Source organism: Coregonus clupeaformis, unplaced genomic scaffold (genome assembly GCF_020615455.1).
Source record: "Coregonus clupeaformis isolate EN_2021a unplaced genomic scaffold, ASM2061545v1 scaf0002, whole genome shotgun sequence".
NCBI classification, from domain to species: Eukaryota; Metazoa; Chordata; class Actinopteri; order Salmoniformes; family Salmonidae; genus Coregonus; species Coregonus clupeaformis.
This window is the reverse complement of record NW_025533457.1, coordinates 2,116,756-2,136,214: the sequence shown is the minus strand read 5'-3', so window position 1 is coordinate 2,136,214 and position 19,459 is coordinate 2,116,756. Positions and strand designations below refer to the sequence as shown.

At 43.5% G+C, this 19,459-nt stretch overlaps 2 protein-coding genes and 1 non-coding gene across 3 annotated transcripts in view; all 3 read right to left on the bottom strand.

Moving 5' to 3' along the window:
- LOC121587206 (post-GPI attachment to proteins factor 6-like) overlaps positions 1–6,740 on the bottom strand; it is a 116,585-nt gene extending 109,845 nt beyond the window's left edge. Inside the window, exon 1 of the mRNA XM_041904128.2 lies at positions 6,552–6,740. Within this exon, the coding sequence (XP_041760062.2) occupies positions 6,552–6,648 (97 nt within the window). The 5' untranslated portion in view covers positions 6,649–6,740. The remainder of the gene's footprint in view (positions 1–6,551) is intronic.
- Positions 6,741–7,408: 668 nt separating this feature from the next.
- The window catches only part of fbxl8 (F-box and leucine-rich repeat protein 8), a 30,535-nt gene continuing 18,484 nt past the window's right edge, over positions 7,409–19,459 (bottom strand). Inside the window, exons 3-5 of the mRNA XM_041835940.2 lie at positions 16,040–16,304; positions 15,565–15,715; positions 7,409–8,258 (exon numbers count right to left, since the gene is read on the bottom strand). Of these exons, the coding sequence (XP_041691874.1) occupies positions 7,893–8,258; positions 15,565–15,715; positions 16,040–16,304 (782 nt within the window). The 3' untranslated portion in view covers positions 7,409–7,892. The remainder of the gene's footprint in view (positions 8,259–15,564; positions 15,716–16,039; positions 16,305–19,459) is intronic.
- Positions 19,327–19,400, bottom strand: trnae-uuc. The gene has a single exon. It is a non-coding gene; the product is annotated as a tRNA-Glu (tRNA).

Genomic DNA, 19,459 nt, shown 5'->3' with positions numbered 1-19,459 from the left:
GAAAGCACTTTTAAAGAACAACCAGGCATCCTCTACTGACGGAATGAGGTCAATATCCATCCAGGATACCCGGGCCAGGTCAATTAGAAAGCCTGCTCACTGAAGTGTTTTAGGGAGTGTTTGACAGTGATGAGGGGTGGTCGTTTGACCGCGGACCCGTTACGGACGCAGGCAATAAGGCAGTGATCGCTGAGATCCTGGTTGAAGACAGCGGAGGTGTATTTAGAGGATGATAGCTATGAGGGTGCCCATGTTTACGGATTTAGGGTTGTACCTGGTAGGTTCCTTGATCATTTGTGTGAGATTGAGGGCATCTAGTTTAGATTGTAGGTCGCCCGGGGTGTTAAGCATATCCCAGTTTAGGTCACCAAGCAGTACGAACTCTGAGGATAGATGGGGGGCAATCAATTCACATATGGTGTCCAGGGCACAGCTGGGGGCTGAGGGGGGTCTGTAGCAAGCCGCAACAGTGAGAGACTTGTTTCTGGAAAGGTGGATTTTTAGAAGTAGAAGCTCAAACTGTTTAGGGACAGACCAGGATAGTATGATAGATCTCTACAGTAGATTGCAACTACGCCCCCTTTGGCAGTTCTATCTAGATGGAACATTTTGTAGTTGGGGATGGAAATGTCAGAGTTTTTGGTGGCCTTCCTAAGCCAGGATTCAGACACTGCTAGAACATCAGGGTTGGCGGAGTGTGCTAACGCAGTGAATAACTCAAACTTAGGAAGGAGGCTTCTGATGTTAACATGCAGAAAACCAAGGCTTTTACGGTTACAGAAGTCAACAAATGATAGCGCCTGGGGAGTAGGAGTGATACTGGGGGCTATAGGGCCTGGGTTAGCCTCTACATCACCAGAGGAACAGAGGAGGACTAGAATAAGGATACGGCTAAAGGCTTTAAGAACTGGTCTTCTAGTCTTCTAGTCTTCTAGTGTGTTGGATACAGAGAATAAAAGGGGCAGATTTCCGGGCGTTGTAGAATAGATTCAGGGCATTATGTACAGACAAGGATATGGAAGGATATGAGTACAGTGGAGGTAAACCTAAGCGTTGGGTAACGATGAAAGAGATAGCATCACTGGAGGCACCGATTGAGCCGGTCTCCACGTGTGTGTGTGTGGGGGGGTCGGACAAAGGAGCTATCTGAGGCAGGTTGAGCGGGACTGGGGGCTCTACAGTGAAATTGTATAATAAGAACTAACTGAAACAGCAATAGGCAAGGCATATTGACATGGTAGAGAGGCATAAAGCAATCACAGGTGTTATTCGAGAGAGCTAAGACAACAACTGGTAATTGCGACGAAAGTTTGGGCTGAGGCTAAACAGATAAACAGGATGGGGGTACCGTGTAAAAGGAACAGTCCAGCAGGCATCAGCTGTATAGCTGAATGATCATAAGGTCCAGTGAACAGCAATAGGTGAGTCCGGGAGCAAGTTTGATGGCTGCTACGGCACAGGCGAGCAGGAGGCACGGCTGTTGATTGCGTGTGCTAGTGGGCCGGGGCTAGCAGATGGATCTTCGTGGTCGTCGCAACGGGAAGCCTGTTGAAACCACATCAGGTGATTACGTCGGCAGACCAGTTGAGATGGATCGGCGGGGCTCCGTGTCGACACTAGGAGGTCCCGTCCGGTTGACAGAGAGGTAGATAGCCGGGAGATGGGCCTGGCTCGAGGCTAGCTCAAGGCTAACTGGTGCTTGCTTCGGGACAATGGTGATTAGCCAACAACAACATCCATTCGGTTGCAGCTAGCTAGTTGCGATGATCCGGTGTTAAAAGTCCAGTGATTCAGTGATTCCGGCAGAAAATCCGATATGTTCTGGGTTGATAGCGCGCCGTGCAGACTGGCCGATAATTGTCCAGGCTAGAGCTGGCTGGTAGGTAGTGCAGGCCACGGACAATGGTGAAAACCGCTAACGGTGGCTAATAGCAAGTAGCTAGTTAGCTGGCTAGATAAAAATGCATAAAGAAATAATAGAATCTGTTTCCACATTGGATGAGGCGGGTTGCAGGAAAGTATATTTAGTTGAAGGATGAAAAGTGAGATTGAGAAATATATACGAAAAAGACAAAAAAAACTGGCTATTTACACGAGCACACTGCTACGCCATCTTGGAATGACAGATTGACATGCGTATTATTAATGTTAGCTCTCCTGTACATTTAAGGGCCAGCCGTGTTCTGAGCCAATTGTAATTTTCCTAATTTCTTCTTTGTGTCACCTGACCACACGACTGAACAGCAGTCCAGGTGCGACAAAACTAGGGCCTGTAGGACCTGCCTTGTTAATAGTGTTGTTAAGAAGGCAGAGCAGCACTTTATTATGGACAGACTTCTCCCCATCTTAGCTACTGTTGTATCAACATGTTTTGACCATGACAATTTACAATCCAGGGTTACTCCAAGCAGTTGACGTGTATAGTGTAGAGTCATCCGCATACATAGACACACTGGCTTTACTCAAGGCCAGTGGCATGTCATTAGTAAAGATTGAAAAAAGTAAGGGGCCTAGACAGCTGCCCTGGGGAATGCCTGATTCTACCTGGATTATGATGGAGAGGCTGTTAGACAGGTAACTCTTTATCCACAATATAGCAGGGGGTGTAAAGGTATAACATACATGTTTTTCCAGCAGCAGACTATGAAGTCTAACAAAACAGCTCCCACAATCTTTTGATCATCAATTTCACTCAGCCAATCATCAGTCATTTGTGTAAGTGCCGTGCATGTTGAATGTCCTTAACTATAAAACATGCTGAAAGTCTGTTTATTATTATTTAAAGTCAATTTGTTTACTGTAAAATAGCATTGTATCTGGTCAAACACCATTTTTTTCAAACGTTTAGGAAGGGTTTGGTAACAGGCTGATTGGTCAGCTATTTGAGCCAGTAAAGGGGACTTTACTATTCTTGGGTAGCTGAATGGCCTGAGGGCACACAATTTCTAGTAGGCTTAAATTGAAGATATGGCAAATAGGAGTGGCAATATCGTCCGCTATTATCCTCAGTAATTTTCCATCCAAGTTGTCAGACCCCGGTGGCTTGTCATTGTTGATAGACAGCAATGTTTTCACCTCTTCCACACTCACTTTATGGAATTCAAAATTACAACGCTTGTCTTTCAAAATTTGGTCAGATATACTTGGATGTGTAGTGTCAGTGTTTGTTACTGGCATGTCATGCCTAAGTTTGCTAATCTTCCCAATGAAAAAAATCATTAAAATAGTGGGTTTTGTGATGAATGAGCCATCTGATTCAATGAATGATGGAGCTGAGTTTGCCTTTTTACCCTAAATGTCATTGAAGGTGCTCCAAAGCTTTTTACTATCATTCTTTATGTAATATATCTTTGTTTCATAGTGTAGTTTCTTCTTTTTATTTAGTTTAGTCACATGATTTCTCAATTTGCAGTACGTTTGTCAATCGGTTGTGCAGGCAGACTTATTTGCCATTCCTTTTGCCTCATCCCTCTCAACCATAAAATGTTTCAATTCCTCATCAATCCACAGGGATTTAACAGTTTTTACAGTCATTTTCTTAATGGGTGCATGCTTATTAGTAACTGGGATAAGCAATTTCATAAATGTGTCAAGTGCAGCGTCTGGTTGCTCCTCATTACATACCACGGACCAACAAATATTATTTACATCAACATAGGAATCACTAAACTTATTGTATGACCTCTTATACACTGTATTAGGCCCAGCCTTTGGAACTTTGGTTTTCCTAGATATGGCTACTATATTGTGATCACTACATCCGATGGATTTGGATACTGCTTTCAAGCAAATTGCTGCAGCATTAGTAAAGGATGTGATGTGATCAATACATGTTGATGATTTCATTCCTGTGCCGTTTGTAACTACCCTGGTAGGTTGACTGATAACCTGAACCAGGTTGCAGGCACTGGTTACAGTTTGAAGCTTTTTCTCAAGTGGGCAGCTTGATGAAAGCCAGTCAATATTTAAAATCACCCAGAAAATATACCTCTGTTGATATCACATACATTATCAAGCATTTCAAACATGTTATCTAGATACTGACTGTTAGCACTTGGGTCCGGGGCTCCAGGGCGGGAATGGAGGAAAACTAGACTCCCTGCGGACCTGTCATCTTTTCACTCCCTCCTCTCTACATTTTCTTCCTCTGTTTCTGCTGCTAAAGCCACTTTCTACCAGTCTAAATTTCAAGCCTCTGCCTCTAACCCTAGGAAGCTCTTTGCCACCTTCTCCTCCCTGCTGAATCCTCCTCCTCCTCCCCCTCCCTCCTCCCTCTCTGTGGATGACTTTGTCAACCATTTTGAAAAGAAGGTTGACGACATCCGATCCTCAAATGACACCGCTGGTCCTGCTCATACTGCCCTACCCTATGCTTTGACTTCTTTCTCCCCTCTCTCTCCAGATGAAATCTTGCGACTTGTGACGGCCGGCCGCCCAACAACCTGCCCGCTTGACCCTATCCCCTCCTCTCTTCTCCAGACCATTTCCGAAGACCTTCTCCCTTACCTCACCTCGCAAATCAACTCATCCTTGACCGCTGGCTATGTCCCTTCCGTCTTCAAGAGGGCGAGAGTTGCACCCCTCCTCAAAAAACCTACACTTGATCTCTCCGATGTCAACAACTACAGACCAGTATCCCTTCTTTCTTTTCTCTCCAAAACTCTTGAGCGTGCCGTCTCTAGCCAACTATCCTGCTATCTCTCTCAGAATGACCTTCTTGATCCAAACCAGTCAGGTTTCAAGACTGGTCATTCAACTGAGACTGCTCTTCTCTGTGTCACGGAGGCTCTCCGCACTGCTAAAGCTAACTCTCTCTCCTCTCCTCTTATCCTTCTAGACCTACAGTGGGGGAAAAAAGTATTTGATCCCCTGCTGATTTTGTACGTTTATAACATTTCTCTATTTCTCTTCTGTGCAGGAAATGACTAAGGAAGAGAGCTGAGATTAAATAATTCCTCTCCTATGCGTTCACAGCGTGCAGGATGACTGGATGTCGCATAAAGGAAGACTTTGATTATAGCCTCCAGCTAAAACCAGATGAGCAGCTGTCCTGTGCATATTGCTCTATGATGGCATGGCGTTACATCCAACTCTGCGCTGCTGTTTGGTGAATATTGATCTCTATTCTATTGAGTTACCTGATGTTGTCACATCCATCAGAGCCCAGTGACACCAGCGTGACATCACTCTCGTCGAGTGGTGCTCTGCTTAGGACGGGTGCTCCGCAACTCAAGGTTGAGCAGAGTAATGGCGCTCTAAATCTACCATCTGGGGCATAGTTTATCTCCCCATATTCAGACAGAGGAGTCTGTGCGGGACTATGTTGATGTATCAGACAGTCCTGGAATGTGGAATGTGCACTAGGCTATCTTCTAACACCAAGGGAACCACAGCAGTCATCGCAGCATTGATTGACCAAGGGAACCACAGCAGTCACCGTAGCATTGATTGACCAAGGGAACCACAGCAGTCACCGCGTAGCATTGATTGACCAAGGGAACCACAGCAGTCACCGCAGCATAGATTCTCCTGCAACACCGATGTTGATTAAGTAACCGGAACAGACAGAGAGGAGCAGCATCCCAAATTGCACCCTATTCCCTTTACCAGGGCCCTGGTCAAAAGTAGTGCATTATATGGGGAAATGGGGCTCCATTTGGGACTCACCCACAGAGAGAGGGAGATCGCCTATATGGTGGATGTTAATCACCTACTACAGTACTGCCATCCGCTGGCATCCTTTTTGTATTGATATGACAGGCAGCATTGAGCTGATTCAGGAGGTGACCATTTGACCATTCGCACACATTGTGGCTTCCCACTCAGCACACACTGGTTGAGTCAATGTTTCCACATTATTTCAATGAAATTATGTTCAACCAACGTGGAATAGATGTTGAATTGAAGTGTGGGTTGGTTTTACCAGAACCTTTGCTTCATTCCCGAAATATGTTTAAATAAAAATACACCAAAATCCAATTACAGAGAATCTAATGAAGGCAATATCTAATGGTCTAATATTATAGCCAACTGATATCTAATTCATTAGGCTAATTAGACTATTAGTAATTAGAGAACCGATAATAAATGCTTGAATATTGAACATGCAATATGTTCAATCTTCATTGGTCTAACTGATAAAGCCTATAATAAATGTATTAAATGATACTACTTTCTGAATAACGTAAAGAAGAAACGAGGCAGAGCGGAGGGAGGTTTGCTTTGCCTCCTACCCTTCATCAAAAAGCACCAAGTCGCTGTGTACTGAAATTAGTTTACCGTGTCGCCTGTTATTGAGACACAGACAGTAGGGTTTTCTATAGCTTTAGTTGAATGATTTGATATAATAGGTTAACGCCACAGCTGTATAACGCGAGATGATATCCTATCCTACACTCTGAATCCCAGAGTGTTTCAGGACAGCGCTCATCTCTCCTTTCCTCTCCATCACATCACGGCTCGATGGGAATTTCATGGAAGCAGTAGAAGTATAGAGCGTAAAATTATAGCGGTAGCATGTATAACGGTATCTACAGCAGCCCGTGACTCACCTCCAGGCAAGAGGAGAAAGGTATAACTGTAAATACCCAACAGGAGCCGCAGACCACCCATTCCAGAGCCGGATCCCGACCCGTTCAGCCGCCGCATCGTGATGAACAGAATGTGTACCTCCGGAAGACAGAGCTGTATATTTGATATCGCTGCTATATTCCTCCTGCTTCTTCTACATCTTCACATATTGCAATCCGGACCAGCTGTGCGCGCATGACGTCATTTGGACTGCAGGTCCACCGGAGCTCCGCCCCCATCTGCAGAGATTTGACATTGCTATCATTCCGACTCTGTTCATTGGATGAACGAGCTGTCAGTCAGTCAATAGTCATGCAGAGGAACATAAATTACAATCTGCATCAGAGGTGAAGGCTTGTTGTAAGGATGGATGAAGTCATGAATAACCTAGTTGTCTAAGCGTTTTGGATCATCTTATTTGCCTCACTTATAAATTCAAGCTCAACCTTGAATTGAAATTTTATACGGAAATCATTAATTTCAAGAGTTTTGAAAATAATGTAGTCATGAGATGGCAGGTAGCTTAGTGGTTAAGAGCGTTGTGCCAGTAACCGAAAGGTCGCTGGTTCTAATCCCCGAGCCGACTAGGTGAAAAATCTGTCGATGTGCCCTTGAGCAAGGCACTTAACCCTAATTGCTCCTGTAAGTCGCTCTGGATAAGAGCGTCTGCTAAATGACCAATGTATGTAATGTATGAGATAGTAAATTAAATAGTCTTAATACGAGTGAATAGCGCCGCCGTGTGGTGATGGGACTGAACTGTAACCTGTCACTGTTATAAATGACACGACGTTAATCAATCAAATGTATTTATAAAGCCGTTTTTACATCAGCAGATTATACAGAAACCCAGTCTAAAAACCCCAAACATCAAGCAATGCAGATGTAGAAGCAAAGTGGCTAGGAAAAACTGGAACTTTAGAAGGTCAAGCAAGAAATGTGAAATGGCACAAGGGCACCTCATTAGGATATAGCTGCACAAACACACAGTATTGTTGGGCATAATATACCTATTTTTTTAACAGGACAAATTTGAGGGGGCATGTGCCCCTATGTTTTAACTGTGGCTGGTGTAAAGTCTCATTGATTATAATAAAAGTCTGTTTTAACTAGTGTAATGTCTCATTGAATAACAGTGCATCTCCAGGAGTGTGATTGGTTGTTATTTAATAACAGTGCATCTCCAGGAGTGTGATTGGTTGTTATTTAATAACAGTGCAACTCCAGGAGTGTGATTGGTTGTTATTGAATAACAGTGCATCTCCAGGGGTGTGATTGGTTGTTATTTAATAACAGTGCATTTCCAGGGGTGTGATTGGTTGTTATTTAATAACAGTGCATTTCCAGGGGTGTGGCTCTTTGCGTGTCTTCAGTGTGTATCTCCACAGGTGAGGGCAGCAATCTTTAAAGGTCCTGATGACATCATATGACACCACACAGTAACAGTGGACCTCCCTGAGGCGGCTGCAGGCTGCAGCCAGGGAGCGCAGGGCGGAGTCTAGCTCTGGAGACGAGGTGGTCTGCAGTATGACTGTCTCAAGGGCGTGGCTGTAGCTCTGGGTGACCAGGTGTGTCTGCTGGACCAGGTCAGTAAAGGTGAGGAGTTCCAGGCGCTGCAGAGGAACGCTGGGCTGCAATACGGAGCTGAAATGATCCATGGGAAGAGTGTGGTCCAATATCAGGCTTACCTGGAACATAAGACACATATGAATACAATATAATACACATATTAATACAACATAATACACACATTAATACAACATAACACACATACAGTGCATTCGGAAAGTATTCAGACCCCTTGACTTTTTCCACATTTTGTTACGTTACAGCCTTATTCTAAAATTGATTAAATCGTTTTTTTACCTCAATCTACACACAATTTTTGCAAATTTATAAAATAAAATAAAACTGAAATATCACATTTACATAAGTATTCAGACCCTTTACTCAGTACTTTGTTGAAGCACCATTGGCAGCGATTACAGCCTCAAGTCTTGAATTTACCACAGGTGGACTGTAGCTTAGTGGTTAAGAGCGTTGTGCCAGTAACCGAAAGGTCGCTGGTTCTAATCCCCAAGCCGACTAGGTGAAGAATCTGTCGATGTGCCCTTGAGCAAGGCACTTAACCCTAATTGCTCCTGTAAGTCGCTCTGGATAAGAGCGTCTGCTAAATGACGTAAATGTAATACACATATATTAATACAACATAATACACATATTAATACAACAAATTAAAACACATTTTATTTGTCAAATGCACTGAATACAACAGGTGTAGACCTTACCGTGAAATGCTTACTTACAAGCCCTTAACCAACAATGCAGTTACGAAAATAAGAGTTAAGAAAATATTTACTAAATAAACTAAAGTAACAATAATATAACAATAATGAGGCTATATACAGGGGGTACCGGTACCGAGTCAATGTGCAGGGGTACAGGTTAGTCTAGGTAATAACGAGGCTATATACAGGGGGTACCGGTACCGAGTCAATGTGCAGGGTACAGGTTAGTCTATGTAATAATGAGGCTATATACAGGGGGTACCGGTACCGAGTCAATGTGCGGGGGTACAGGTTAGTCTATGTAATAATGAGGCTATATACAGGGGTACCGGTACCGAGTCAATGTGCGGGGGTACAGGTTAGTCGAGGTAATAATGAGGCTATATATAGGGGGTACCGGTACCGAGTCAATGTGCAGGGGTACAGGTTAGTCGAGGTAATTGAGGTAATATGTACATGTAGGTAGGGGTAAAGTGACTATGCATAGATAATAAACAGCGAGTAGCAGATGTGTTTACATACACCTTAGCCAAATAAATTTAAACTCAGTTTTTCACAATTCCTGACATTTAATCCTAGTAAAAATTCAGTGTTTTAGGTCAGTTAGTATCACCACTTTATTTTAAGAACGTGAAATGTCAGAATAACAGTAGACAGAATTCCCAGTGGGTCAGAAGTTGACATATACTCAGTTAGTATTTGGTAGCATTGCATTTAAATTGTTTAACTTGGGTCAAACGTTTCGGGTAGCCTTCCACAAGCTTCCCACAATAAGTTGGGTGAATTTTGGCCCATTCCTCGTGACAGAGCTGGTGTAACTGAGTCAGGTTTGTAGGCCTCCTTGCTCGCACACGCTTTTTCAGTTCTGCCCACAAATTTTCTATAGGATTAAGGTCAGGGCTTTGAGATGGCCACTCCAATACCTTGACTTTGTTGTCCTTAAGCCATTTTGCCACAACTTTGGAAGTTTGCTTGGGGTCATTGTCCATTTGGAAGACCCATTTGCAACCAAGCTTTAACTTCCTGACTGATGTCTTGAGATGTTGCTTCAATATATCCACATAATTTTCCTTCCTCATGATGCCATCTATTTTGTGAAGTGCACCAGTCCCTCCCGCAGCAAAGCACCCCCACAGCATGATGCTGCCACCCCCGTGCTTCACAGTTGGGATTGTGTTCTTCCGCTTGCAAGCTGTCCCCTTTTTGGTCATTATGGCCAACGATGGTCATTATGGCCAAACAGTTCTATTTTTGTTTCATTAGACCAGAGAACATTTCTCCAAAAAGTAAGATCTTTGTCCCCATGTGCAGTTGCAAACCGTAGTCTGGCTTTTTTATGTCGGTTTTGGAACAGTGGCTTCTTCCTTGCTGAGCGGCCTTTCAGGTTATGTCGATATAGGACTCGTATTACTTTGGATATAGATACGTTTGTACCTGTTTCCTCCAGCATCTTCACTAGGTCCTTTGCTATTGTTCTGGGATTGATTTGCACTTTTCGCACCAAAGTACATTCATCTCTAGGAGACAGAACGCGTCTCCATCCAGAGCGGTATGATGGCTGCGTGGTCCCATGGTGTTTATACTTGCGTACTATTGTTTGTACAGATGAACGTGGTACCTTCAGGCGTAAAAAAATTGCTCCCAAGGATGAACCAGACTGAGGTCTTGGCTGATTTCTTTTGATTTTCCCATGATGTCAAGCAAAGAGGCACTGAGTTTGAAGGTTGGCCTTGAAATACATCCACAGGTACACCTACAATTGACTCAAATGATGTCAATTAGCATTTCAGAAGCTTCTAAAGCCATGACATCATTTTCTGGAATTGTTCAAGCTGTTTAAAGGCACAGTCAACTTAGTGTATGTAAACTTCTGACCCACTGGAATTGTGATACAGTGAATTATAAGTGAAATAATCTGTCTGTAAACAATTGTTGGAAAAATTACTTGTGTCATGCACAAAGTAGATGTCTTAAACGACTTGCCAAAACTATAGTTTGTTAACAAGAAATTGGTGGAGTGGTTGAAAAACAAGTTTTAATGATTCAAACCTAAGTGTATGTAAACTTCCGACTTCAACTGTAGGTCCTGGATGGAAGCTTGGCCCCAGTGATGTACTGGGCTGTACGCACTACCCTCTGTAGCACCTTACGGTCGGATGCCGAGCAGTTGCCATACCAGGCGGTGATGCAACCGGTCAGGATGCTCTCAATGGTGCAGCTGTAGAACTTTTTGAAGATCTGGGGACCCATGCCAAATCTTTTCAGTCTCCTGAGGGGGAAAGGCGTTGTCGTGCCCTCTTCACGACTTTCTTGTTTTTGGACCATGATAGTTTGTTGGTGATGTAGACACCAAGAAACTTGAAACTCTTGACCCACTCCACTACAGCCCTGTTGATGTGAATGGGGGCGAGTTCGGCCCGCCTTTTCCTGTAGTCCACGATCATCTCCTTTGTCTTGCTCACGTTGAGGGAGAGGTTGTTGTCCTGGAACTACACTGCCAGGTCTCTGACCTCCTCCCTATAGGCTGTCTCATCGTTGTCGGTGATCAGGCCTACCACCGTTGTGTCGTCAGCAAACTTAATGATGGTGTTGGAGTCGTGCCTGGCCACGCAGTCGTGGGTGAACAGGGAGTACAGGAGGGGACTGAGCACGCACCCCTGAGGGGCCCCCGTGTTGAGGATCAGTGTGGCAGATGTGTTGTTGCCTACCCTTACCACCTGGGGGCGGCCCGTCAGGAAGTCCAGGATCCAGTTGCAGAGGGAGGTGTTTAGTCCCAGGGTCCTTAGCTTAGTGATGAGCTTTGTGGGCAGTATGGTGTTGAACGCTCAGCTGTAGTCAATTAACAGCATTCTCACATAGGTGTTCCTTTTGTCCAGGTGGGAAAGGGCAGTGTGGAGTGTGAGTGAGATTGTGTCATATGTAGATCTGTTGGGGCGGTATGCGAATTGGAGTGGGTCTAGGGTTTCCGGGATGATGGTGTTGATGTGAGCCATGACCAGCCTTTCAAAGCACTTCATGGCTACCGATGTGAGTGCTACGGGGCGGTAGTGATTTAGGCAGGTTCCCTTAGTGTTCTTGGGCACAGGGACTATGGTGGTCTGCTTGAAACATGTTGGTATTACAGACTGTCAGGGAGAGGTTGAAAATGTCAGCGAAGACACATGCCAGTTGGTCCGCGCATGCTCTGAGTACACGTCCTGTTGACCTGTTTAAAGGTCTTGCTCACATCGGCTACGGAGAGCGTGTTCACACAGTCGTCTGGAACAGCTGGTGCTCTCATGCATGCTTCAGTGTTGCTTGCCTCGAAGCGAGCATAAAGGCATTTAGCCCGACTGGTAGGGTCGGGTCACTGGGCAGCTCGCGGCTGGGTTTCCCTGTAGTCCGTAATTATTGTAATATTACATACATTAATACAACATAGTACACAACTATTAATACATCATAATACACTCTCCTCTGTATGGCTTTGGACAGTGAAGCTAAAATGTTAAATGTGGCTCAATATCATTTTAGATTTGAGAGCAAATGTTTTCATATGAGGCAACATCACAGAATGTCACCTTTTATTTAAGGGTATTTTCATACTAAATGAAAGCACTTTACGTATCTAGTACCCCCATTTGAAGAAGTCATAAGTATTTGGATAAAATTCCCTTATAGTGTATCAAAGTAGTCAAACGTTAAGTATTTGGTCCCATATTCCTAGCACTCAATGACTACTCTCTGCAGTTTGTTTTGGTTGTGTTTTGGTTGTGTTTTGCCCAATAAAAACTGAAGTAATTTTCTCTCGAAGTGAGTAGATAAGATGTTTTTTGAACACTTCTAAATTAATCCTGATATGATTAACAAAAATCATGAATAAATCATGAATAATAATGCGTGAGAAAGTTACAGAGAAACATGCTAACCTCTCACCATGACCATTAACGGGAGGTTAGCATGTTGTCCCTCTGTAACGTTCTCACTTTTATCATTCTCCATTCATTCAGGACTATCCGTAACCATGGTAGCATCCACATTAACGTAGACGTGTTTAGAAACATGTTCTATTCTTATTTACAATAAAAGTGACTCCAAAATGACACAATACAAAAAAGTGTTTTCAGAAGGGTTCTTCGGCTGACCCCATAGTAGAAACTTTTTTGGTTTCAGGTAGAAAGAACCCATTTGGGTTCTTCAAAGGGTTCTCCTATGGGGGCAGCCAAAGAACCATTTAGGTTCTAGATAGAACCTGCTTTCCAAGTGTACATTATTCACCATTCACTTTCTATTGGACAAAACATAATCCGAAATACAACCAAAACAAGCTGTAAATGCATCCAACAAGTTTGTAGAGTCACAAGCTTGATGTAGTCATTGAGTGCTAGGAATATGGGACCAAATACAAAACGTTTGACTACTTTAATACACTATAAAGAGAATTCTGTCCAATACTTATGACACCTTCAAATGGATACGGTATATAAAGTACTTTGGTAAAAAAGATATGCATGAAAATACCCTCAAATAAAAAAGTGACATTCTGTACTGTTGCCTCATATGAAACATTTGATCTCAAATCAAAAATGTAATTTTCAGCTTCACTGTCCAAATCCATACGGAGGGTGTCTATAAGAACCACTTTAGAATCAGACTCACCTGAAATATAATACACATATTAATAGAATATAATACACATACAGTGGCTTGCGAAAGTATTCACCCCCCTTGGCATTTTTCCTATTTTGTTGCCTTACAACCTGGAATCAAAATTGATTTTTTGGGGGTTTGTATCATTTGAGTTACACAACATGCCTACCACTTTGAAGATGCAAAATCTTTTTGATTGTGAAACAAACAAGAAATAAGACAAAAAAACTGAAAGCTTGCGTGTGCATAACTATTCAATACTTTGTAGAGCCACCTTTTGCAGCAATTACAGCTGCAAGTCTCTTGGGATATGTCTCTATAAGCTTGGCACATCTAGCCACTGGGATTTTTGCCCATTCTTCAAGGCAAAACTGCTCCAGCTCCTTCAAGTTGGATGGGTTCCGCTGGTGTACAGCAATCTTTAAGTCATACCACAGATTGGATTGAGGTCTGGGCTTTGACTAGGCCATTCCAAGACATTTAAATGTTTCCCCTTAAACCACTCGAGTGTTGCTTTAGCAGTATGCTTAGGGTCATTGTCCTGCTGGAAGGTGAACCTCTGTCCCAGTCTCAAATCTCTGGAAGACTGAAACAGGTTTCCCTCAATAATTTCCCTGTATTTAGCGCCATCCATCATTCCTTCAATTCTGACCAGTTTCCCAGTCCCTGCCGATGAAAAACATCCCCACAGCATGATGCTGCCACCACCATGCTTCACTGTGGGGATGGTGGTCTCGGGGTGATGAGAGGTGTTGGGTTTGCACCAGACATAGCGTTTTCCTTGATGGCCAAAAAGCTCAATTTTAGTCTCATCTGACCAGAGTACCTTCTTCCATATGTTTGGGGAGTCTCCCACATGCCTTTTGGCGAACACCAAACGTGTTTGCTAATTTTCTTCTTTAAGCAATGGCTTTTTTCTGGTCACTTTTCGGTAAAGTCCAGCTCTGTGGAGTGTACGGCTTAAAGTGGTCCTATGGACAGATACTCAAATCTCCGCTGTGGAGCTTTGCAGCTCCTTCAGGGTTATCTTTGGTCTGTTGCCTCTGATTAATGCCCTCCTTGCCTGGTCTGTGAGTTTTGGTGGGCAGCCCTCTCTTGGCAGGTTTGTTGTGGTGCCATATTCTTTCCATTTTTTAATAATGGATTTAATGGAGCTCCGTGGGATGTTCAAAGTGTCTGATATTTTTTTATAACCCAACCCTGATCTGTACCACAACTTTGTCCCTGACCTGTTTGGAGAGCTCCTTGGTCTTCATGGTGCCGCTTGCTTGGTGGTGCTCCTTGCTTAGTGGTGTTGCAGACTCCGGGGCCTTTCAGAACAGGTGTATATACACTGAGATCATGTGACAGATCATGTGACACTTAGATTGCACACAGGTGGACTTTATTTAACAAATTATGTGACTTCTGAAGGTAATTGGTTGCACCAGATCTTATTTAGGGGCTTCATAGCAAAGGGGGTGAATACATATGCACTCACCACTTTTCCATTATTTATTTTTTAGAATTTTTTGAAACAAGTTATTTTTTTCATTTCACTTCACCAATTTGAACTATTTTGTGTATGTCCATTACATGAAATCCAAATAAAAATCCATTTAAATTACAGGTTGCAATGCAAAATAAGAAAAATGCCAAGGGGGATGGATACATTTGCAAGGCACTGTACTAATAGAATATAAAACACAACACATCACATATTGGTCTTCAAACATGGATCCTTGTCAGTAAAACGGACAGACAGCATTCCAAAGGATCATCTTCAATCATTCATGGATTGCCCTAGCCTGGTCCCAGATCTGTTTGTCACACCACAATAACCATATGAGTTGACATTGTCACACCACAATAACCATATGAGTTGACATTGTCACACCACAATAACCATATGAGTTGACATTGTCACACCACAATAACCATAGGAGTTGACAAGCCAGCACTAACAGATGTGAGACCAGGCTACTATTGCCCTGCATGTTACATGTTTATTTTCCGATAAATTAATTATTGAAATGATCGTTTGGAGTTTCTGTTAGTCCCTTTCCTCCTCAAGGCACCAGGCTGACCTTTAACTGACCTTTAACCTCGGGTGTCTGTCCTTCAGCCCAGCCCACACGCTGTCCTCTAAAGGGGGGATGTATTTGGCAAAGCGCTCGCAGAACAGCTCCATGGCCAGGAGGGGGCAGCGTTGAGGAAGCAGCAGCTCATCCACCACCTTCGGGGACAGGCTGGAGAAGAAGAACATAGCAACAATTAGTAACTTAGAATCAAGTGAGTGGCTGGTCTCTTTTTCATTTCTGATGTGATCAACTGTTGGCTTCAAGCATCCTTCATTCATTTAAACAAGAGGATAAGGCTGCGTCCCAAATGATCAGAGCCCTGGTCTAAAGTAGTGCACTACATAGGGAATAGGGTGCCATTCTATGGTCTAAAGTAGTGCACTATATAGGGAATAGGGTGCCATTCTCTGGTCTAAAGTAGTGCACTATATAGGGAATAGGGGGCCATTTGGGACATAGCCTAAGAGTTGAGCACCATGGTTCTCTTCATACCTGGTATAGAACAGCCCTAGTGTGTTGAGAAGAGGACACAGCCTCAGCACTTCCACCACAGCCCCTGGCTCCACCTTACACACCAGGGTCTGATTGTTGACCAATAGACTCCTCAGGTTGGGGCTCTGCCGGGCCAAGCTCCTCACCAGGGATTGGCTGAGGGTGAAGGGCACGCCCCTCAGGTCCAGGTGGGAGAGGAAGGCTCCTCCCACGTGTTCTGGGGAGGCAGTAAGAGCAGCCTCCAGCCCTTCCTCCAGGTCGTGACCTATAGTCATACAGTGGGGAAATAGTATTTAGCCAGCCACCAATTGTGCAAGTTCTCCCACTTAAAAAGATGAGAGAGGCCTGTAATTTTCATCATAGGTACACGTCAACTATGACAGACAAAATGAGGAAAAAAAATCCTGAAAATCACATTGTAGGATTTTTAATGAATTTATTTGCAAATTATGGTGGAAAATAAGTATTTGGTCACCTACAAACAAGCAAGATTTTTGGCTCTCACAGACCTGTAACTTCTTCTTTAAGAGGCTCCTCTGTCCTCCACTCGTTACCTGTATTAATGGCACCTGTTTGAACTTGTTATCAGTATAAAAAGACACCTGTCCACAACCTCAAACAGTCACACTCCAAACTCCACTATGGCCAAGACCAAAGAGCTGTCAAAGGACACCAGAAACAAAATTGTAGACCTGCACCAGGCTGGGAAGACTGAATCTGCAATAGGTAAGCAGCTTGGTTTGAAGAAATCAACTGTGGGAGCAATTATTAGGAAATGGAAGACATACAAGACCACTGATAATCCCAGAACCACACGGGGGGACCTAGTGAATGACCTGCAGAGAGCTGGGACCAAAGTAACAAAGCCTACCATCAGTAACACACTACGCCGCCAGGGACTCAAATCCTGCAGTGCCAGACGTGTCCCCCTGCTTAAGCCAGTACATGTCCAGGCCCGTCTGAAGTTTGCTAGAGTGCATTTGGATGATCCAGAAGAGGATTGGGAGAATGTCATATGGTCAGATGAAACCAAAATATAACTTTTTGGTAAAAACTCAACTCGTCGTGTTTGGAGGACAAAGAATGCTGAGTTGCATCCAAAGAACACCATACCTACTGTGAAGGATGGGGGTGGAAACATCATGCTTTGGGGCTGTTTTTCTGCAAAGGGACCAGGACGACTGATCTGTGTAAAGGAAAGAATGAATGGGGCCATGTATCGTGAGATTTTGAGTGAAAACCTCCTTCCATCAGCAAGGGCATTGAAGATGAAACGTGGCTGGGTCTTTCAGCATGACAATGATCCCAAACACACCGCCCGGGCAACGAAGGAGTGGCTTCGTAAGAAGCATTTCAAGGTCCTGGAGTGGCCTAGCCAGTCTCCAGATCTCAACCCAATAGAAAATCTTTGGAGGGAGTTGAAAGTCCGTGTTGCCCAGCGACAGCCCCAAAACATCACTGCTCTAGATGAGATCTGCATGGAGGAATGGGCCAAAATACCAGAAACAGTGTGTGAAAACCTTGTGAAGACTTACAGAAAACGTTTGACCTGTGTCATTGCCAACAAAGGGTATATAACAAAGTATTGAGAAACTTTTGTTATTGACCAAATACTTATTTTCCACCATAATTTGCAAATAAATTCATTAAAAATCCTACAATGTGATTTTCTGGATTTTCTTTTCTCATTTTGTCTGTCATAGTTGACGTGTACCTATGATGAAAATTACAGGCCTCTCTCATCTTGTTAAGTGGGAGAACTTGCACAATTGGTGGCTGACTAAATACTTTTTTCCCCCACTGTATTAGTGTCATTTAGCATAGTGGTTCTAAACTCAGGTCATCAAGTACTCCCAACAGTACTCATTGTCGTTGTAGCCCCAGACAACTGTAGCCGATGTGAAATGGCTAGCTAGTTAGCCGTGTGCTAGTAGCGTTCAATCAGTGATGTCGTTCGCTCTGAGAGCTTGAAGTAGTTGTTTTTTCGTTTGCCTGTGGTGATCTAGCGGTCTAAACCGCTGCCTCCAAGTACCGCTGCAGCACGGCTTCCAAAACAGTTATCTTATAAATAAATGTCTGTGTTCAGTTGCAGGTGGTTCTACAAACTGTCATCTACTTCCGCCTGTATCAAATAGAACCGACTAGTTCCTGCAAAGATGCTGGGAAATGCAAGATGTGCGGCAGCTAAGATTTTTTTTATTTTTTATTTTATTTCACCTTTATTTAACCAGGTAAACCAGTTGAGAACAAGTTCTCATTTACAACTGCGACCTGGCCAAGATAAAGCAAAGCAGTGCGATAAAAACAACAACACAGAGTTACATATGGGGTAAGACAAAACAAAGTCAGAAAATACAACAGAAATACATATATATACAGTGTGTGCAAATTTAGCAAGTTATGGAGGTAAGGCAATAAAATAGGCTATAGTGCAAAATAATTACAATTAGTATTAACACTGGAATGATAGATGTGCAAGAGATGATGTGCAAATAGAGATACTGGGGTACAAAAGAGCAAAATAAATAACAATATAGGGATGAGGTAGTTGGGCGGGCTAATTTCAGATGGGCTGTGTACAGGTGCAGTGATCGGTAAGGTGCTCTGACAACTGATGCTTAAAGTTAGTGAGGGAGATAAGTGTCTCCAGCTTCAGAGATTTTTGCAATTTGTTCCAGTCATTGGCAGCAGAGAACTGGAAGGAATTGCGGCCAAAGGAGGTGTTGGCTTTGGGGATGACCAGTGAGATATACCTGCTGGAGCGCAGACTACGGGTGGGTGTTGCTATGGTGACCAATGAGCTAAGATAAGGTGGGGATTTGCCTAGCAGTCATTTATAGATGGCCTGGAGCCAGTGGGTTTGACGACGAACATGTAGTGAGGACCAGCCAACAAGAGCGTACAGGTCACAGTGGTGGGTAGTGTATGGGGCTTTGGAGACAAAACGGATGGCACTGTGATAGACTACATCCAATTTGCTGAGTAGAGTGTTGGAGGCTATTTTGTAAATGACATCGCCGAAGTCAAGGATCGGTAGGATAGTCAGTTTTACGAGGGCATTTTACTATCTTTCTGAGTTCTCTGTGGTGTTTGTAGAACCACCTGCAACTCGACACGGACATTTATAAGAACCATTTTCCAGAATCGAGAAAACATTGGTTAGTTGAAGAATCTCTGGCTGCATTTTGGCAAACCTGTAACGTCCATTTTTTTTATTTTATTTTTATTTTAGTCATTTAGCAGACGCTCTTATCCAGACAGTTAGTGAGTGCATACATTTTCATACTGGCCCCCCGTGGGAATCAAACCCACAACCTTGGCGTTGAAAACGCCACGCTCTACCAACTGAGCTACACGGGACTAGTAATGGATACCAGAAATCTTTGGTTATATTCATATTATCTGGTGTACAAACTGTAG